Raw genomic sequence first — 15,088 nt, forward strand, 5'->3', positions numbered from 1 at the left:
TGTAAATAAAGAAAAAAATCTACTTACTCGAGGGGATGAATGACGAACAATAATAACTCGTTTACCTTTAGCCATTTAATAAAGTTATTGCAATAAAATAATGTTTCCTTTTGTAAATCCATCAAATTAATATGCTAAGTGTACAAAAATTATGACTTTTAATGAATTTATAATTTATATGGTTTATAAATCAATTGAATTAGAATAACAGTTATCAATAAAATTTTGTTGTGGAAATGCAGTAAGGACATTTTTAACAATAATATCAATTTTTATTACATAATAACCCATTTATTATTTTCTAATACAATATTTTCTGTAAGAAAACAATTTGATTGGGTTAAAATTGGAATGAAAATATTTGCATCATTAAGATGCATTAAATTGTTTATAGAATGTTCAGTAACAGCAAATTTCCACTCCGACGAGTTTCATAGGGCTGCATACTTTACAAATTCCACCATTATTTAATGCACCTTGACTCCTAATCTTTAACGGACCACAAATAAATTTGAGGATGTGTAAATATATTATGCATCATGTGGTGACAGTTCTGTAGTCCTACTAAGATGCTGTGATAGATTTAAAATTGTGTTTTAGATATGTGGCTAGTTAAAGAAAAGAAAATAATCAGTACTTTAAATCTATACGCTACACGATTAGTATTAATATAAAAAAAAGTTAGTGTCAAAAAATATCATTAATAAATTCAATAAAAATGAATAAACATAACAGTGATTGATAGATAAATGGATTATTTGATAAGACCCTTGGCTTTAAATAAGTCTCTCATTAAACCCTTTAAGTACCCAATTTCTCGCTGTAAATCAGTTACTTTATTTTTTAATTTTTCGTTATGTTCAGCAAGTTCACGTTCTTCGCCCAATATCTCTTTTATTTCTTGCTTTTTCTTTTGTCTATAACGTGTTGCCGCGTTTTTATTCTGTTCCTTTTTACGAACTTTTTTGTCCTCTACAGATGGCCGGGAGTAAGGTTTTTGGCGACTTTTAGCCGAAATGTACGCAGATTGTTTTATGTGCTTCTTTCCTGATTCTATAATCCAATCTGGATCATCAACAGAATCTTCTGATGAAGTGTAACTGCCACCAGAGCTTGTACATGGACTAGGTGGTGGAATATCTTCTGTATGTAAACGTACATATTCATCAACCACAGCTAAATCATGTGCAACATCTGTGTTCAATGGATCTAACGATACATTTTTTGTACTCCACTCTAATGGTACCTCATTTTCACTTGATTTTTCTTCAGGAATTACCGCATTGTATATGGATTGATGGTTGGAATACAATGGTTGTACAGGTTGCAAAGTAACAAGTAATTGGGTATCTACATTTAATGGTTTATGCGGAGGAGGGGATTGTGGAGGTGTAAGAGTGGACGTTGACGAAGGGACTATTTGATGGCAAGCTTCCACATCTCCCAGTACAGTTTCAAATTCTTGCAATAAAGTTTGCGTATTGTCTTGTTGAGGGATTTTTGTAATTTCATTGTATGACGTTGGCTTTATCTGTCCACTTTCAGAAATTGGTAATTCTTCAAAAATGGGAAGTTCTATCTTTTCCTCCAACCAATCTGAAAAAGGCTCTGTAAATACAAAAGAAAATCAATTGGTTTTTTAACTGACTGTTAAAAGGCGTGCAAGTTTTAAATATGCAACAATGTTGAGACAACAGGAATATAAAAATTATTGTTTCTCATTTCACTGTAGTTAAGTTTCAGTTCCATATAATTACAATACAAGGAAAAATTCATATACAATAGTTTACACAGTTTGATAATGTATATAGTCAGAAACTAGCAGTACTTTTACTCGTGTCTTGCATGAAGAATAAGTAGGAGTGGTACAGTGGTGTATATATAATTTCATGGACATTACTAGTTTAACTAGAAAAACAAGTTCTTGATTTGCAATTTCTTTGGCTTCTAATACATTTACAGCAACTAACATTGTTATAGTTTGTTATTTAGAACACAATCTAACATCAAAGATATTCAATGTTTTATGATAATAACTGGGAACTTATTTCATTAAAAATTATTTAAAAACTTATAGTTTAGTATCCAAATTCTACTACACAGATATGTATTATAAAACAGTAAACAAAATACTTTAAACAAGCTAAAGTGAACTAGAGCGAGATTCGCTCTAGAGCCAACCCTTCTTCGGCCATTTCCGGTCAGACCGGAAGTGGCAGAAAAAAAATTTTTTTCGGCCATTCGTTGAGATTTTGATCCACTAAACACAATGGCACAAGAATTTTTTCGATAATTCTTACAGTTTGGCCTGTACAAAAGTGACTGAAAGTCTAAATGCTACAGCCCCCTTCTCAAGATTTTCAATCTTAGATACGGGTTGGCTAATAAATACATTTAGTGAAAGGTTTCTGAATGTAATGCAAAAGATAAAAAAAAATATTGTTTATGTTTAACAAATTAGCCCTAACCTATTTCTTTACGAAATTTATCAGAAGTCTAACATGTGTAAGTTATCTTCATTTAAATACAAGGGGCATGGGGTTAGATAAGAATACTTTTTACTTATATAGATCCATATAAGTACAATTATGATTTTGTCATTAGAAAAATTAAAGTAAAAACCACTCATTAACTCCTAAAAACTTATTTAAAAATTGTTTTAAATTTTAGTTTTTTTTTTTTTAAATAACTAAATTAATTACAATTTAAATTTGTAGGACTACATCAAGTATAAAAACATGATTTGAAAAAATAATATTTAACATACATATTTTTTATATCTAAACAATTGATTCAGATAATAAATAAATGTTTTAAAACTCCAAAAATATTTGTTAAATTATAGAACCATTGTAAATGCGATTGAGGATAACAAGTTTGTAATAAAACGCGAGTAATTCATTGCAGATAATATAGAACGTTAAGAAGTAATTATTTATGTAAAATTTGACAAAATATTGTAACTATTTTTATAGACGATTCGATCCCATTGTGTTGTTCGATAATATTGAGCAATGTGGCAACAGTGTTCTGATACGCGTAATAAAGATATTTTTCCATCGGGGCGAATGCTAGAAAGAGAGAGAGAGGAATTAAAGTAAGCGAAAGGAAACCTACCACTGTAACATATAGTAGCCATTATCACGTGCGTTTGTTTTCGTATGAACCCTTATTAATAAAAGGGAACCAGGGGATCGTACATGTATGTTATAATTGAATACAAAAAAAAAAATTATCCTTAATATATAATACGGTGTTTTATCAAAGTGAAACAGTCAAGCCCATCTACAGGACCATGAAAAGTCTCGATTCAACGTCTTTTCACGAGCTTTTGAGAATTGACAATTATTTCTCGGTTCCACGTGTAACGATATGCGAACTGCATGCTATTATACAACATTAGCACACTCCAGCATCGAGACGCTAGGTCTTTTTCTTCGTTCACTTTTAAAGATGCCAGTATTATTAACGTTTCAATCTATACGAGAATTGTTAATCACGCATATACTCTAGTTGTTTATCCTCACTATACTTGGTTGCGTCTCAAACTGAATTTATACACATAGGAATAATACGCACTACACCAATCACTTATCGATTATGGATCAGTATCGATCAATTAAAGATCACCGTTTACGATTGTCTCTGTTACTCCAGTAACTTAACATGCTAGTTGCAGTCGACGAAATCTTTATGTACGTTCCACTGTTAACCAAAATAGTTACGGAGAACACGTGAAACGTGGTAACGTATGTTACGATAGATCACGTATCGAAGAAAAATCAGTCAACTTTTCACCAACGAACAACGTCTACGATGCGTTAAAAGTCAAAATCGCAGTCTAATATAAGGATTCACGATGAAGAATTAATTACTTCGTTTTGTTTTAAAATCACTGATACAATCGTCAACACAAAAGTTTCGGTTGAGATAGATCTGATACGGGATGGAAAACGAATTTTCCCACTCTCTTACGGTTATAATCCAAGGTGTTCGTGTAAATTTCAAACGATAAACTGCATTAAATTTATAGAATTCTTAAACATCAACAGAAAGTCCACTCGTAATGAACACTAATCGACGGAATCGAACGATCAGTTTGCAATACTGCCAGAGACCACTCCTGCTTATCTTTGGACTTTCCCCTCTGACGCCCCTACTCTCGTGCCTATTAAACACACGTCATTCCCCTATCGGCCTTCAACCAAAGCCGTTTATATAGAGGTTAACCAGTTTGTCCCACTCTCCTTTCCAGAAAAAAAGAAAGGAAAATGAGATACACGGTAGAAGAAGTGAGAAGAATGAAAGCGATAGGAGTAGCGAGAATGCAGTCAGACAAAATGTTAACGTTAGTTTGTATCCTTTTAATATGTAGATTTTCGAGAACTAGAAAACGCTGATTTAATAGACGTATACGCATACACAACAGTACTTTAAACGTTCATCTACTTCTGCAAGCGATTCGCCATTTTAAAAGTGTACTATATGTCAAACCTGTAAAATGATACTAATTTATTTTCTAAGTTACTTAGATATATGGGTCGCTATATATTTTGCTACTGTACACTGTAAATGTATTCTTTGTTTATGTATGTACAGTAGCACAGAGTTTAAAAGATTTTTCTAATTTACTCTTTTGTTTCTCTAATATTTTAAATGTAAGTTATAAAAACAATTAATTTTTCATCAGAAACAAGAGAAATACATAAATTTCATTATATCTGTATGCAAACTTTGTTTACAAGAAATTTACCTTTCCTCAGTAAGATCTTCATAAACTTTTACGATTTACACGTACCTTCCTTAATCCATTCATCTAATTCTTCTAATAATTTTGTAGCCACTTGTGCACGAGTAGGATGATCTTCGTACATAACAGGTTCAGCAACATTGTTAGTAGGATCTACAGATTTATCATTAAATAAAACCCAATCATCTTCGACTTCATTTGACAGCGTCCCACTAGGGGACACTGGTTCCAACTTCCATATCCACATCTCCTGGTCCTGACTGGATGTCATTATGGATGCGATCCCAATCAAGATGAATTAAAAAATGATGAAAAGAAATTTCTGTCGTCTGAGCGACGCAGCTCAAAATGAGCGCCATGTTGGCTCTGAAAAATTGAAATATGTATATATTAGATATAATATTAAAAAAACAGATGCAATAAAATAAACAGTATATACTTAAGCAAAAGGAGTTTATTCTATTTTAAAATAAATTTTTTAATAACACATAGAATTCATATCGCAGGACACATATTATGACTCAGAATTGCAATGAAATACTTCTAGGTTATTTATCAGTAGTATAATTCGTCAGCAATTCATAATTACAACACAGTTATATAATTTTGAATTAAATAACCAACAACGCTATATGACGCAACATTGCATCTATCATCTAGTAAAATTTTTTCAAACAAAGTTGATAATTATATATATGATACAAAGTTTTATAAACAATAAGTAAGTATAATATTTGAATATATAAGGAAATATGTAAATTATTTAGTGAAAGGTATGTAGTACCCGGACATGACAGTATAATCCACAAAATGGCTGATGCATCGTGCAACAGTTTTGGTATTGAACATAAATTTACGGCGTTTTTTAAAATAATATATATTACTTACTTCATGATTAATTAGTTGTGTCGGCACACTTGCGTGTGCAAGCTCTCCTTGAACTACTGACTCATCTTGCCCGTGATATGAAGCGTATAGAAAATTCGAACGTCTTCCCTTCGCGACGCATGGGTGAAGAATGAGCGCCTCCTTCTACTGAGAATTTGATCGTCGAGGTCACGTGATTCAGGAATGCGCGCGCAGAGATGCTCCGTCCGAACCGTTTTTATGGATCTTCTGCACAGGTTTAGAAATTAGGACATACTTTGTATAATTAATTACATATTAAGAATATTTTTTCACTTGTTATTGTTTAATAATGCATTTTTCATAATATAACAATAATCTTCTTACCTTAAAAAAATTTTCATTCGTTTTTAAATAATAAATGTTATTAGATACACGTTACGCGGGAATTTTGAAAAGGATTCAAATTGTTATTACATGAAATTGTATATATTATTTTATATTAAATGCATTGTAACATATATTAGAATTGATATATGTTATTATACTGAGATTCTTAACGAACATTTAATTGTATTTTAGTTTTAAATAATACGTACACAAATCAGGTTACTTTCTTTCAAACATTTTATAAACATAATTGCTCTTCTTCTGACTTAATCGTTCTAACTATATATGTTAAATTTCATTAAATTAACAAATAACGAAATAGAACAATATACGAAAAAAAACTTTTAATATAAAATAATGCGAGTCTTATCGGTGTATTTAGTTGGTTCTTTTCTGTTTTAAATAATCTTGCCGGAAGCCTCGATTGATAAATAATCCTATTTTTATTCTAAGGTTTTCCGGAGCAGTTAACGTGAAAATCTTTTGAATTGTGTGAGCCCAGTACCCTGTAGTCGAATCCATTTTTCCAAGAGTGACGATCGCATTTTTCGCATAAGTTACTGCGTTAGGCACAAGTAGGGTGGATACCTGTAATTCATTATCGGTGCAAGTTAACGATAAGTTCATAAATGAATGAATGGAATAATTTTTTACCTGTAGTCGATCGCTAAACGCGTTCATCTTCGTGTTCACGAAGAATGGAGATAAATGTTGTATAGTTATTCCGAATCTAGAGTATTCGGCTCTAAGGGCAACGGTAAAGCTTCTAATGTAAATTTTTGATGCCGCGTAGACGTTCATCAACGGCAACGGTACCAGTTCCGAACCAGACGACACGTTGACGATCGCTCCTCTTCTACGTTCTTGCATTTGTCCGATAACTAATCGTGTCATTAACGTGGTGGCGCCGATGTTCACGTTGATGATGTCCCACAATTGATCCTCCGGAACTTCCCCAAGATACATCGGGTAGCTATATTGCATACCCACGTTGTTCACTGAATAATTAAAATATGTATGTAGTAATTTATAAGTTATTTAATAAGTGCTCTATACTTTGCACCATTTATTCACCTAAGATTCCTATGGGAATGTCCTTCAGTTGTTCGGCAAGTTTCGCAAAGATTTCTTTTCCCTTGCTGAAATCCGCCACGATGATTTTCACTTCGATCCTTGGATTATCTTGCAAAATCTCGTTTCTAGTTTTTTCCAATTTCTCCAACGTTCGGCTGATCAGCACCAAATTTATCTGCCTCGCAGCCAATTCCTTCGCGTAAGCTTTGCCTATTCCATCGGTAGATCCTGTCACCACTGAAATTGTCGTGTCCCAATGTACACGTTGTATTTGTCAAACAATAATAAGTTTCTTACCTGCCCATTCGCCAAACTTGGAGCGCAAATCGACCGGTTTCGTGTCGATGAAAAGCGTCAAGATCTCCCACAAAGCATCGACGATTTTGCTAAGGTAATTGAACAACAGCCAAACGAACAGCAAGCCCAACAACAGCCAAAACGCTGTTTGCAGCATCATTTTCCTTCAACAACAATAAAGTATCCTTTAAAGTCACATTTATATGTATATCGCCAACTGTTCGTTACGTCTAATTATCTAAATGAATGATAGCTTAAAAAGCAAGTGCCATTCGAAAACACGAAAATTTGTGATAACGATTTAGGTAACGCTGTTGTACTTTGATCTCTGTATATCTATATTATTCAATAGATATACGACAGCAATCCTGATTGGAGTAAACCTTTCAAGCAATGAAAAATAAATCAAGTGTTCGTGATCGAAGCCGTTTAAAATTCCCGACACCGTATGTCGAAATGATATTTCGTTAATTTTGTGAAATCGTTTCGTTACCCAAGTTCTTCGAAGGCTCTTCGGTCTTTTGCGAATGCAGCACAAATAATTAATGTTCAGAATCGTGACATTCTGCCGTGGTTCATACCTCGGTCCCCTTCCAGTTTCTCTTCCCTCGATGAGTTTTAATCTATTATGCTAATTGCTCGATATCCTTGATGTTTGATCGGTAATTTTCGACCGTCGGAGTGATCATCGGTTAACCGTAAACGAAAGCCGTGGCGAGACTAAAGCTGCCAGCAGTACGAACAGCAACCGAAGGTAAGGCACTTTCTCTGTCTGTAATGCGACCCGTTAGTCAACGAATCATGACCACGACGATTTTGGAAGAATGCCAATACGAAGTATGCAAAATAACACGATTTAAAAATTCCTTCATTTTCTGTCCTAGTCAAATCGGAGAGGAGACAGCCTCCTTAGGCAAATTGATCCCTTCAAAATCCAAAGCAGAAATCTGAAAGTTCTTGTTTATTGTGAATCAAGTAGATAAGGCTTATCTTAATCAGCTCATTATGAATATTCTATACGTCAACACGAACAGTAGGTTTTTGAAAGTTTCAATAGACTCTAAGTGCACCCATCTATCTGCTTAGTTCACTTATACCGATTTCAAATTTGCATAAATAATTATTTGTATACGATGAATAAACATCGAGTGCAACTCAAAGTTTTCTTTTAATTTGAATGTAAAAACTTTAAAGATAAATTTTATGCACATCGTTACGTTTGTCCGATGCTTTTTCTCGTCACACGAGTAGTGTGCATATTAATTATTGCAAAAAATCGGACTAATTATCGCATGGGGGAAATTTATTGAGATATATACGAATCGTTGAAAAAGGAAATTGTTTTATACGAAAATTAGACTTCGAGGAATCTGCAGCGCGGCACGGGAAGAAACTGGAATTTAAAATAAAATAATACGAAATGAGATTTTTTCTTACTTAAAAGATGAATACAGCTCAGCTAGGCATACAAATTTCATTGCAAAAGGAAATTGTTTTATACGAAAATTAGACTTCGAGGAATGTCCACAATATTTCGGACCAGCGCGGCGCGGGGAGAAATTGGAATTCAAAATAAAATAATGCGAAATGAGATTTTTTCTTACCTGAAAGACGAATACAGCGCAGATAGGCAGGTGTTTGAAATTTCTGGTAGAGTCCGAGATGGAGCCGAAAGTGGGAACAGGTGGAGAAGGATGACGAGCGTCGTTTGCTGAAGAAGGATGAAAAGTTGTCGGCGCGCGCGTCCGCAGCTTCTTTCACTTCCACAAACGACCAAGTTCCATCCTTATGTCAGGGAAGGTCTTTCGAGACAAGGCAATAGGTAGTTGTTCGTACAGGCACGCTCGGTGCGTAGCCAGTGCTCCGAGATCCGCCGCTCTTACCGATCTTTTCCTCTCGTTCCTCGAAATTACAATCATGAAGTAAAAAAAATCAGATCAGTCGGTTGAAAATTCATACGCCGCGAACGAGATCGTTTATCATCCTGGATAAATACGTTGGCGAGTCTGGAAGGGATCTTCATGAATTTTCGAGCAGCATCGCAGCACGTGTTCCCGCTGATCATGCCACGTACAGTTTCACGCTCGGATCGCGCAACGCGTAACAGGTAAATTTCAATGAAATCATTTCCTCATTGACACACCGTTTCACGTGCTCTTGTTCACCGATCGACGCGTGACTCGTATCGATGTCGGATACCGATAAACTGTTGTTCCGTTTTGTGCCGTTAATGTGGAGGAGGAGGTAGAGGGGTTGGTAAGATCGGATAGTACGGTCAAGAACGAATTCCAATCGCGTTACGCAACGAAATACGAGATTTCATTGGCGACAATGTTCATCATTCAGCAATCGTGTGGTTGCTCCGATGTCGCGTACAGTGTTCAATGCTTATTAATTCCATTTGTAATGATATTCCGAACGTAGATCGTGTCGAGATTCACCGTGACTTGGTCTAATTTGTCACGCAATTAAGTCGCGTTTGCGTATTAGCGTTTGAACAAGGTCGGCATCTGGGAAGTATCAAAGAAGATCGATACCGATACTCAGATGACAAGTTGATCTTGCTCGCCTCCTTTTTTCTATCATAGACTGTCGATGGAGGAAAAGTGTCAATTTTGCTTCGCAGATATAGAATATCGTAATCTTAGAATAACGGTGATCGCAATTTTCGATCGACGATGATTTAGATAGTATTCAGAGCAGAAATCGTTCATTCCTGCCGACGAGTTTCATTGATGAATTCTGATGATGCCACTATCATTCTTACAAAATACAACTTTTAATTTTGCTAGCTTTCTTTGAAAGCCGAGTTACGCCACGCTCTGAAAGGAGCACGAATTACGAAATTCCTCCAAATGGGCTTTTGGTGTGCAGCAATTTTTCAGCCGTGATTCAATTCTTTCCTTGAAAATCCACGGAGCAACTTTTACTCCGTAAAATCGGCTGACCTTAAATACGAGTCACATATCGTACGATGCTTATCAAAGGAAAAGCGTGCTCTACATATCTACATGTCAAATGTACCGTGCATTAGCCGTTCGCGCAACCGGCTTTAAAGGATTTCAATTGGAACGTACGGAGCACGAAACGGAGACGGTCGACCTGCTTATTATATCTCTCGTTTTTCGTTCTGCGTCTCAGCTGTTTCCTTCGCCTCCTTTTTTCTCGCGGTAGAAATCGCGAATCCATTCCACGGGTCTGCGCGCAGCGCAGAAGTCGCACGATACAGGCGCGAACTGAAATTAACGCCAACGAACGCTTAATTTTTGGCGAAAATAAAGTGGGCGAGTGAGTAAGCGAACGAAAAACGGATTTCCCCCGGACAGAAATCTTACTGGCTGAATAAGCGCGACAAAATCGTGCGAAGAGGGGGAGAAAAACGTAAGCGGACTCACGGTTCGTACGGCAATTCGACCGCTCCCAATCCGCTGCTCGTCCATTTTGGGAAGCAACTTTTTGAAAGAAAACTTTTTCGCAGACACGCTTGAAGCCTGAATCAATGTGCCGTGTGGGCGAGAAGGACGATGACAAGATGCGCTGTTTGGGCGGCAGTTCTGCTTCTGCTCGATATCTCAACAGCGAAAGGAAGCGCAGTGAACGATGATAAGCGAAGATCTTTCGAGTCGGAGGGAGTTATGTATTCGTGGACAGGGCCGAACGCCTTGGCGAGATCCGCTTTGGTGGAACGACAAGAGAGATTGCAGTACAACTGCGAGGAGATCCTAGCAGATCAACAGCCTAGAAACGAGGATCTGAATCCGGAATCGTTCAGGAATATTCTCGTGGACGAGCAGCACGAGCTGTTATACTGCTACGTTCCAAAGGTGAGAATCATTTAAGCGAAGACGAGTAAATATTATCATAGCACAAATAACTTTCCCTTACACGCGTACCGCGGTGTATGTACTTTGCAATCCGTCTCTTTTAAACTGGCGTTAAAAGTCACCTGTTTCCTGCAGGTCGCATGCACCAACTGGAAACGAGTTTTGATGGTGGCCACAGGGAAATGGGCAGGTAGCGATCCCTTGGAGATACCGGCTGATCGAGCGCATTCCTCGGGTACTTTTCAAAGGCTAAGCAACTATACTTTACCGGAAATCGAACGAATGCTGACGACTTACGACAAACTGATAGTCGTCAGACATCCGCTGGAAAGATTGTTGTCAGCTTATAGGAACAAATTGGAGGCGAAGCACGAGAAAAGTTCAAAGTATTTTCAGACTCGTTTCGGCAAGAAGATAATCAGGGTATTTTATCATTCTATTCTATTCTATTCTATTATTGTTCGAGAACGTGTGAATGGAAGAAATGTTTTTTAATAGAGGTACAGAAGAAACGCGACCGAAGAATCTCTGAAGAATGGAGACGATGTCACGTTCCGGGAGTTTGTGGAATTTGTTACCGACGATTCTTCAAACGAAACACGGAACGAGCACTGGAAGCCGATATACGAGCTGTGCCAGCCATGTTTAGTTAATTACAATCTCGTCAGCAAGTACGAGAGTTTGGTGGAAGATGCGACCGAGGTTTTGGAGCGGATGGGCGTCGAGTCGGTCAAGTAAGTCTGATCCGTTCAATTTTGCATTCGCAAGTCTTTTTCTTGCTCCACAAACCTATCTGCTTCAATTTTTCAAATTAATTACAATGGTACCTCGGTATACGACCTTAATCCGTTCCTGATGTTTGGACTTATAGCGAATAGGACATATACCAAACCAACCTTTCCCATATTTTGTTATATGATATCCTTACTTGTATGATAATTGATTATTAATTTAATTTTTCCTCTGAGATAATTATTTAAAAATGATGCAAAATTCACAGAAAAAATTCCAAACATGACATATTCCAAAGCAGACGTATACCGAGGTACCACTGTAAGTTAAATCAATTTTCAGGCTTCTGAAATGGAAGTTCCAGGAAGCAAAGAAATTCATTTTCGACATCTGCTCTATTTCGCCTTTCGTCGTGGTGAAAAAGCTACGGGAAGCAGCTCGCGACATTTGTATGGAGTAGATGCTATAGAGCAGATGTTGAAAATGAATGTTTTTGCCTCCTGGAACTTCCATTTCGAGAGCCTGAAAATTGATTAAAATTAATTAATTCGAAAAATTGAAGCAGATAGGTTTGTAGATCAGAAAAAAAACTTGCGAATGCATATACAGGGTGTTCGGTAACTGGTGTTAAGTGAAAAGGAGGTGATTCTACATGAAAAAATAAGTCGAAAATATAGAATAAAAATTTTTTATGTGGGGCTTTGTTTTCGAGAAAATCGACTTTGAATTTTCGCCTTGATCATGTCTCGTTATAACGGATCTCACTGTGGATCATTGTCTCGATGGATATTATCGCAGTTTAAGTTTGTTTTTATCGTAGTGAAAAATTAGGAATACGTAATGAAATAGGATGTTGAAAAAATTGCTGAAAATGTTGCCCATTCTGCCGAATACATAATTCTGCTCTTCTAATTAAATTTCTATGAACGCTTTCGAACGTATTCTGTTGTTTTAATGTATGAAAGGCTACAAAGGCTTTTCTTTTAATTGCTCGCAATTTATGATTTCTTCAGAATACACAGTTAATTTAATATGATTCCATAAATATAAGTCAAGCGGAGTTAAGTCAGGAGAGCGTGGCGGCCAAGCTATTGTTCCAGCACGACCAATCCAACCGTGGTAATGTTGGTTTAAAAAATCTCTCGGCGAAAATTCAAAGTCGATTTTCTCGAAAACAAAGCTTCACATGAAAAATTTTTATTATATATTTTCGGCTAATTTTTTCATGTAGAATCACCTCTTTTTCTCTTGTACCACCAGTAACCGAACACCCTGTATATACTTTACCTAACAAAACACATAATTGCGGGAAAAAAATAGAATACAAAAAACGCAGGAATTTATTACACAACCCAATAGAAACATCGAAAGATATCAGTGTTAATGAGCATTCAATGTCTGTACAGTTTTCCATCGAAACCGAGCAACAGCGAGCCAACCTCAAAGAAACTAGAGAAATACTATTCGACGTTGACGTACGAGCAGCTCCGGAAGTTAGCGAACTTGTACAAACTAGATTTAAGGCTGTTCGATTATTCGTTGGAGGATGTGCTGGGATTCTCGTTGGCATGATTGAAGTCTCAATAGAAAGCATGAGAAGAATACGCTTCGAATCGTGAATAGACGACGTTAACGTCTAAATAGGTCTAAAGTATTTACTACGACAGCGATATCAGTCAAACAATTGCTGTTCCCAATATGCACCTACTTGTTTCCGTGCTTCCTTCTACCTATTGTATCGTACTTACACGCGTAGCGATTAATTAAGGAACCGTGTCTCGAAGGAAGTTCGTGATAAATTGCTACGTTCGTGTGAAGTATTTTCAATTTCTGTTTTTGTATACGTAAGTATGCTCACATGGGCTGTTTCACTTTGTGCCAATGAAATTGTTAGGTTATTTAAATGAACAGTTTTATACTATAATGCCAGAACATTTATTAACTAAGTCTAACATACTTATAATATTAACTGCAGGATCGTATTCGTACACATCTCCTAATGCAGTAGTAGCCCAAAGTAAGTGAAAACAAAAGAAAACAAAATATATGAAAAGGCAATAACTTAAATTCTACTCAATATGACATATGGCATATGTTATTAATGTTAGTAGCACATATCGACAGGAGTGGTGTTAGATGATCGATAAGTGCTCATTTTTAACAAGTGTTACCGACTGCGACATTAGGATATTAGTCAGGTGCAGTGACGGCTCATAGCTAAAGTTAGTGAAGGTGCAGCTCCAGAAAAGTTTTAGCCATGTTTTAAAAAACCTGCACTGCGGGAGCGACAGTGCTTTCTCTCCCGCGCAGCCTCACGCGCAGCTTCCCATGTGCGCATGCGCACACAAGCAAACACCACGCCGCTGGAACTGTGTAGCGCACAGTTCCATACAAAGATTTTTGTATGTTTTTCATAAATTGGGGGATGGCTACTGACATTAAGCTTAAGGATTATATGTTGTACAAGTATAAAGAAATAATTAAAGAAAAAAGGACTCGTTATATTAAATGTTATCGATAATATTAAGTAGAAATAGGGGGTGCTGCAGTTCCACAGGTGTTAAGGCGGCGTGCAGGTAGACCGATTTCAAATTTGCGATCAGTCCTTTCTGCGCGGCAGTAGAATTTAAGTTATTGCCTTTTCATATATTTTCTTTTCTTTTGTTTTCACTTAGTTAATAAATATTCCGGCATTATAGTATAAAACTGTTCATTTATATAACCCAACAGAAATGTTTGTTGATCATTATTTTTTATAATTTCGTCCAAGTCACGTGTGTCCATAGAATTTGAAAAATGTCTACTCGAATGGTTACCTTTTATTTATCGTTAGTTTAATCCATGCCATATTTCTGTACCTATATTGTTGAAATTTTAACGAGAATGTATGAATTGTAACGAAATATAATTTGAATAAAGTAACTTTAATTGCATACTTTCGATTATTTTCGTTCGAAAAGTAACAGCATGTGTGAAATCGATGATTGTTCTTGGAAAATCTTACGTAAACTCGAATCTCACAGACAGGACATATCCCCGCATTGTTTATCAGAGTTAATGTTTGGTTAACGAGTTAAAATTAGACGAAGGCCTGAAAATGATGGACGAGTTCAACGCGATTAGTTAAAGAAGAGCTACGGTGCCGAGCATAATTGAACGTTTCTCGAGACACCAA

The 15,088-nt window shown here is 36.2% G+C and overlaps 3 protein-coding genes across 11 annotated transcripts; 1 reads left to right on the top strand and 2 right to left on the bottom strand.

The window, feature by feature from the left end:
• Positions 1 to 269: 269 nt before the first annotated feature.
• LOC114874933 (activating transcription factor of chaperone) lies at positions 270 to 5,023 on the bottom strand. 2 transcript variants are annotated; one of them, XM_029184701.2, is made up of 2 exons: positions 4,799 to 5,023; positions 270 to 1,608 (listed from the first exon to the last, which is right to left on the bottom strand). In XM_029184701.2, exons 1-2 carry the CDS (start codon positions 5,019 to 5,021, stop codon positions 755 to 757), a joined length of 1,077 nt encoding a protein of 358 aa, XP_029040534.1. In that variant the 5' UTR covers positions 5,022 to 5,023; the 3' UTR covers positions 270 to 754. The 2 variants fall into 2 exon arrangements, with proteins under 2 accessions (XP_029040534.1, XP_029040535.1); XM_029184702.2 differs by lacking the exon at positions 4,799 to 5,023 and adding an exon at positions 3,118 to 4,101.
• Positions 4,994 to 9,039, bottom strand: LOC114874934 (inactive hydroxysteroid dehydrogenase-like protein 1). Of its 5 annotated transcripts, none has more exons than XR_003789161.2 (7): positions 8,962 to 9,039; positions 7,358 to 7,521; positions 7,061 to 7,297; positions 6,641 to 6,984; positions 6,492 to 6,574; positions 5,639 to 5,866; positions 4,994 to 5,116 (listed from the first exon to the last, which is right to left on the bottom strand). XR_003789161.2 is itself a non-coding variant. In XM_046286286.1 (5 exons), the coding sequence occupies exons 2-5, from the start codon at positions 7,515 to 7,517 to the stop codon at positions 6,365 to 6,367; spliced, it is 951 nt and encodes a 316-aa protein (XP_046142242.1). In that variant the 5' UTR covers positions 7,518 to 7,521; positions 7,939 to 8,027; the 3' UTR covers positions 6,150 to 6,364. The 5 variants fall into 5 exon arrangements, 1 of the variants encoding a protein (XP_046142242.1); XR_006829535.1 differs by lacking the exon at positions 8,962 to 9,039 and adding an exon at positions 7,939 to 8,027 and having other exon boundaries at positions 5,639 to 5,863; XR_003789160.2 differs by lacking the exon at positions 8,962 to 9,039 and adding an exon at positions 7,939 to 8,027.
• Positions 8,027 to 14,846, top strand: LOC114874935 (carbohydrate sulfotransferase 11-like). Of its 4 annotated transcripts, none has more exons than XM_029184708.2 (5): positions 8,027 to 8,111; positions 10,836 to 11,181; positions 11,317 to 11,604; positions 11,680 to 11,915; positions 13,320 to 14,846. In XM_029184708.2, the coding sequence occupies exons 2-5, from the start codon at positions 10,882 to 10,884 to the stop codon at positions 13,483 to 13,485; spliced, it is 990 nt and encodes a 329-aa protein (XP_029040541.1). In that variant the 5' UTR covers positions 8,027 to 8,111; positions 10,836 to 10,881; the 3' UTR covers positions 13,486 to 14,846. The 4 variants fall into 4 exon arrangements, with proteins under 4 accessions (XP_029040541.1, XP_029040537.1, XP_029040539.1 ...); XM_029184704.2 differs by lacking the exon at positions 8,027 to 8,111 and adding an exon at positions 9,375 to 9,464; XM_029184706.2 differs by lacking the exon at positions 8,027 to 8,111 and adding an exon at positions 9,772 to 10,753.
• The last annotated feature ends 242 nt before the right edge of the window (positions 14,847 to 15,088 follow it).

Source organism: Osmia bicornis, chromosome 6, assembly GCF_907164935.1.
Source record: "Osmia bicornis bicornis chromosome 6, iOsmBic2.1, whole genome shotgun sequence".
Taxonomy (NCBI): domain Eukaryota; kingdom Metazoa; phylum Arthropoda; class Insecta; order Hymenoptera; family Megachilidae; genus Osmia; species Osmia bicornis.

Excerpts from the sequence above, each read along its gene's own strand:
- LOC114874933 (XM_029184701.2), bottom strand. The coding sequence starts at position 5,021 with ATGACATCCAGTCAGGACCAGGAGATGTGGATATGGAAGTTGGAACCA. Across the intron at positions 1,609-4,798 it reads AGATGAATGGATTAAGGAAG|AGCCTTTTTCAGATTGGTTG; the intron begins GTACGTGTAAAT and ends TTGTATTTACAG.
- LOC114874934 (XM_046286286.1), bottom strand. The coding sequence starts at position 7,517 with ATGATGCTGCAAACAGCGTTTTGGCTGTTGTTGGGCTTGCTGTTCGTT. Across the intron at positions 7,298-7,357 it reads CAAGTTTGGCGAATGGGCAG|TGGTGACAGGATCTACCGAT; the intron begins GTAAGAAACTTA and ends CGACAATTTCAG. Across the intron at positions 6,985-7,060 it reads CATTCCCATAGGAATCTTAG|TGAACAACGTGGGTATGCAA; the intron begins GTGAATAAATGG and ends TTAATTATTCAG.
- LOC114874935 (XM_029184708.2), top strand. The coding sequence starts at position 10,882 with ATGACAAGATGCGCTGTTTGGGCGGCAGTTCTGCTTCTGCTCGATATC. Across the intron at positions 11,182-11,316 it reads TATACTGCTACGTTCCAAAG|GTCGCATGCACCAACTGGAA; the intron begins GTGAGAATCATT and ends TGTTTCCTGCAG. Across the intron at positions 11,916-13,319 it reads ATGGGCGTCGAGTCGGTCAA|TTTTCCATCGAAACCGAGCA; the intron begins GTAAGTCTGATC and ends ATGTCTGTACAG.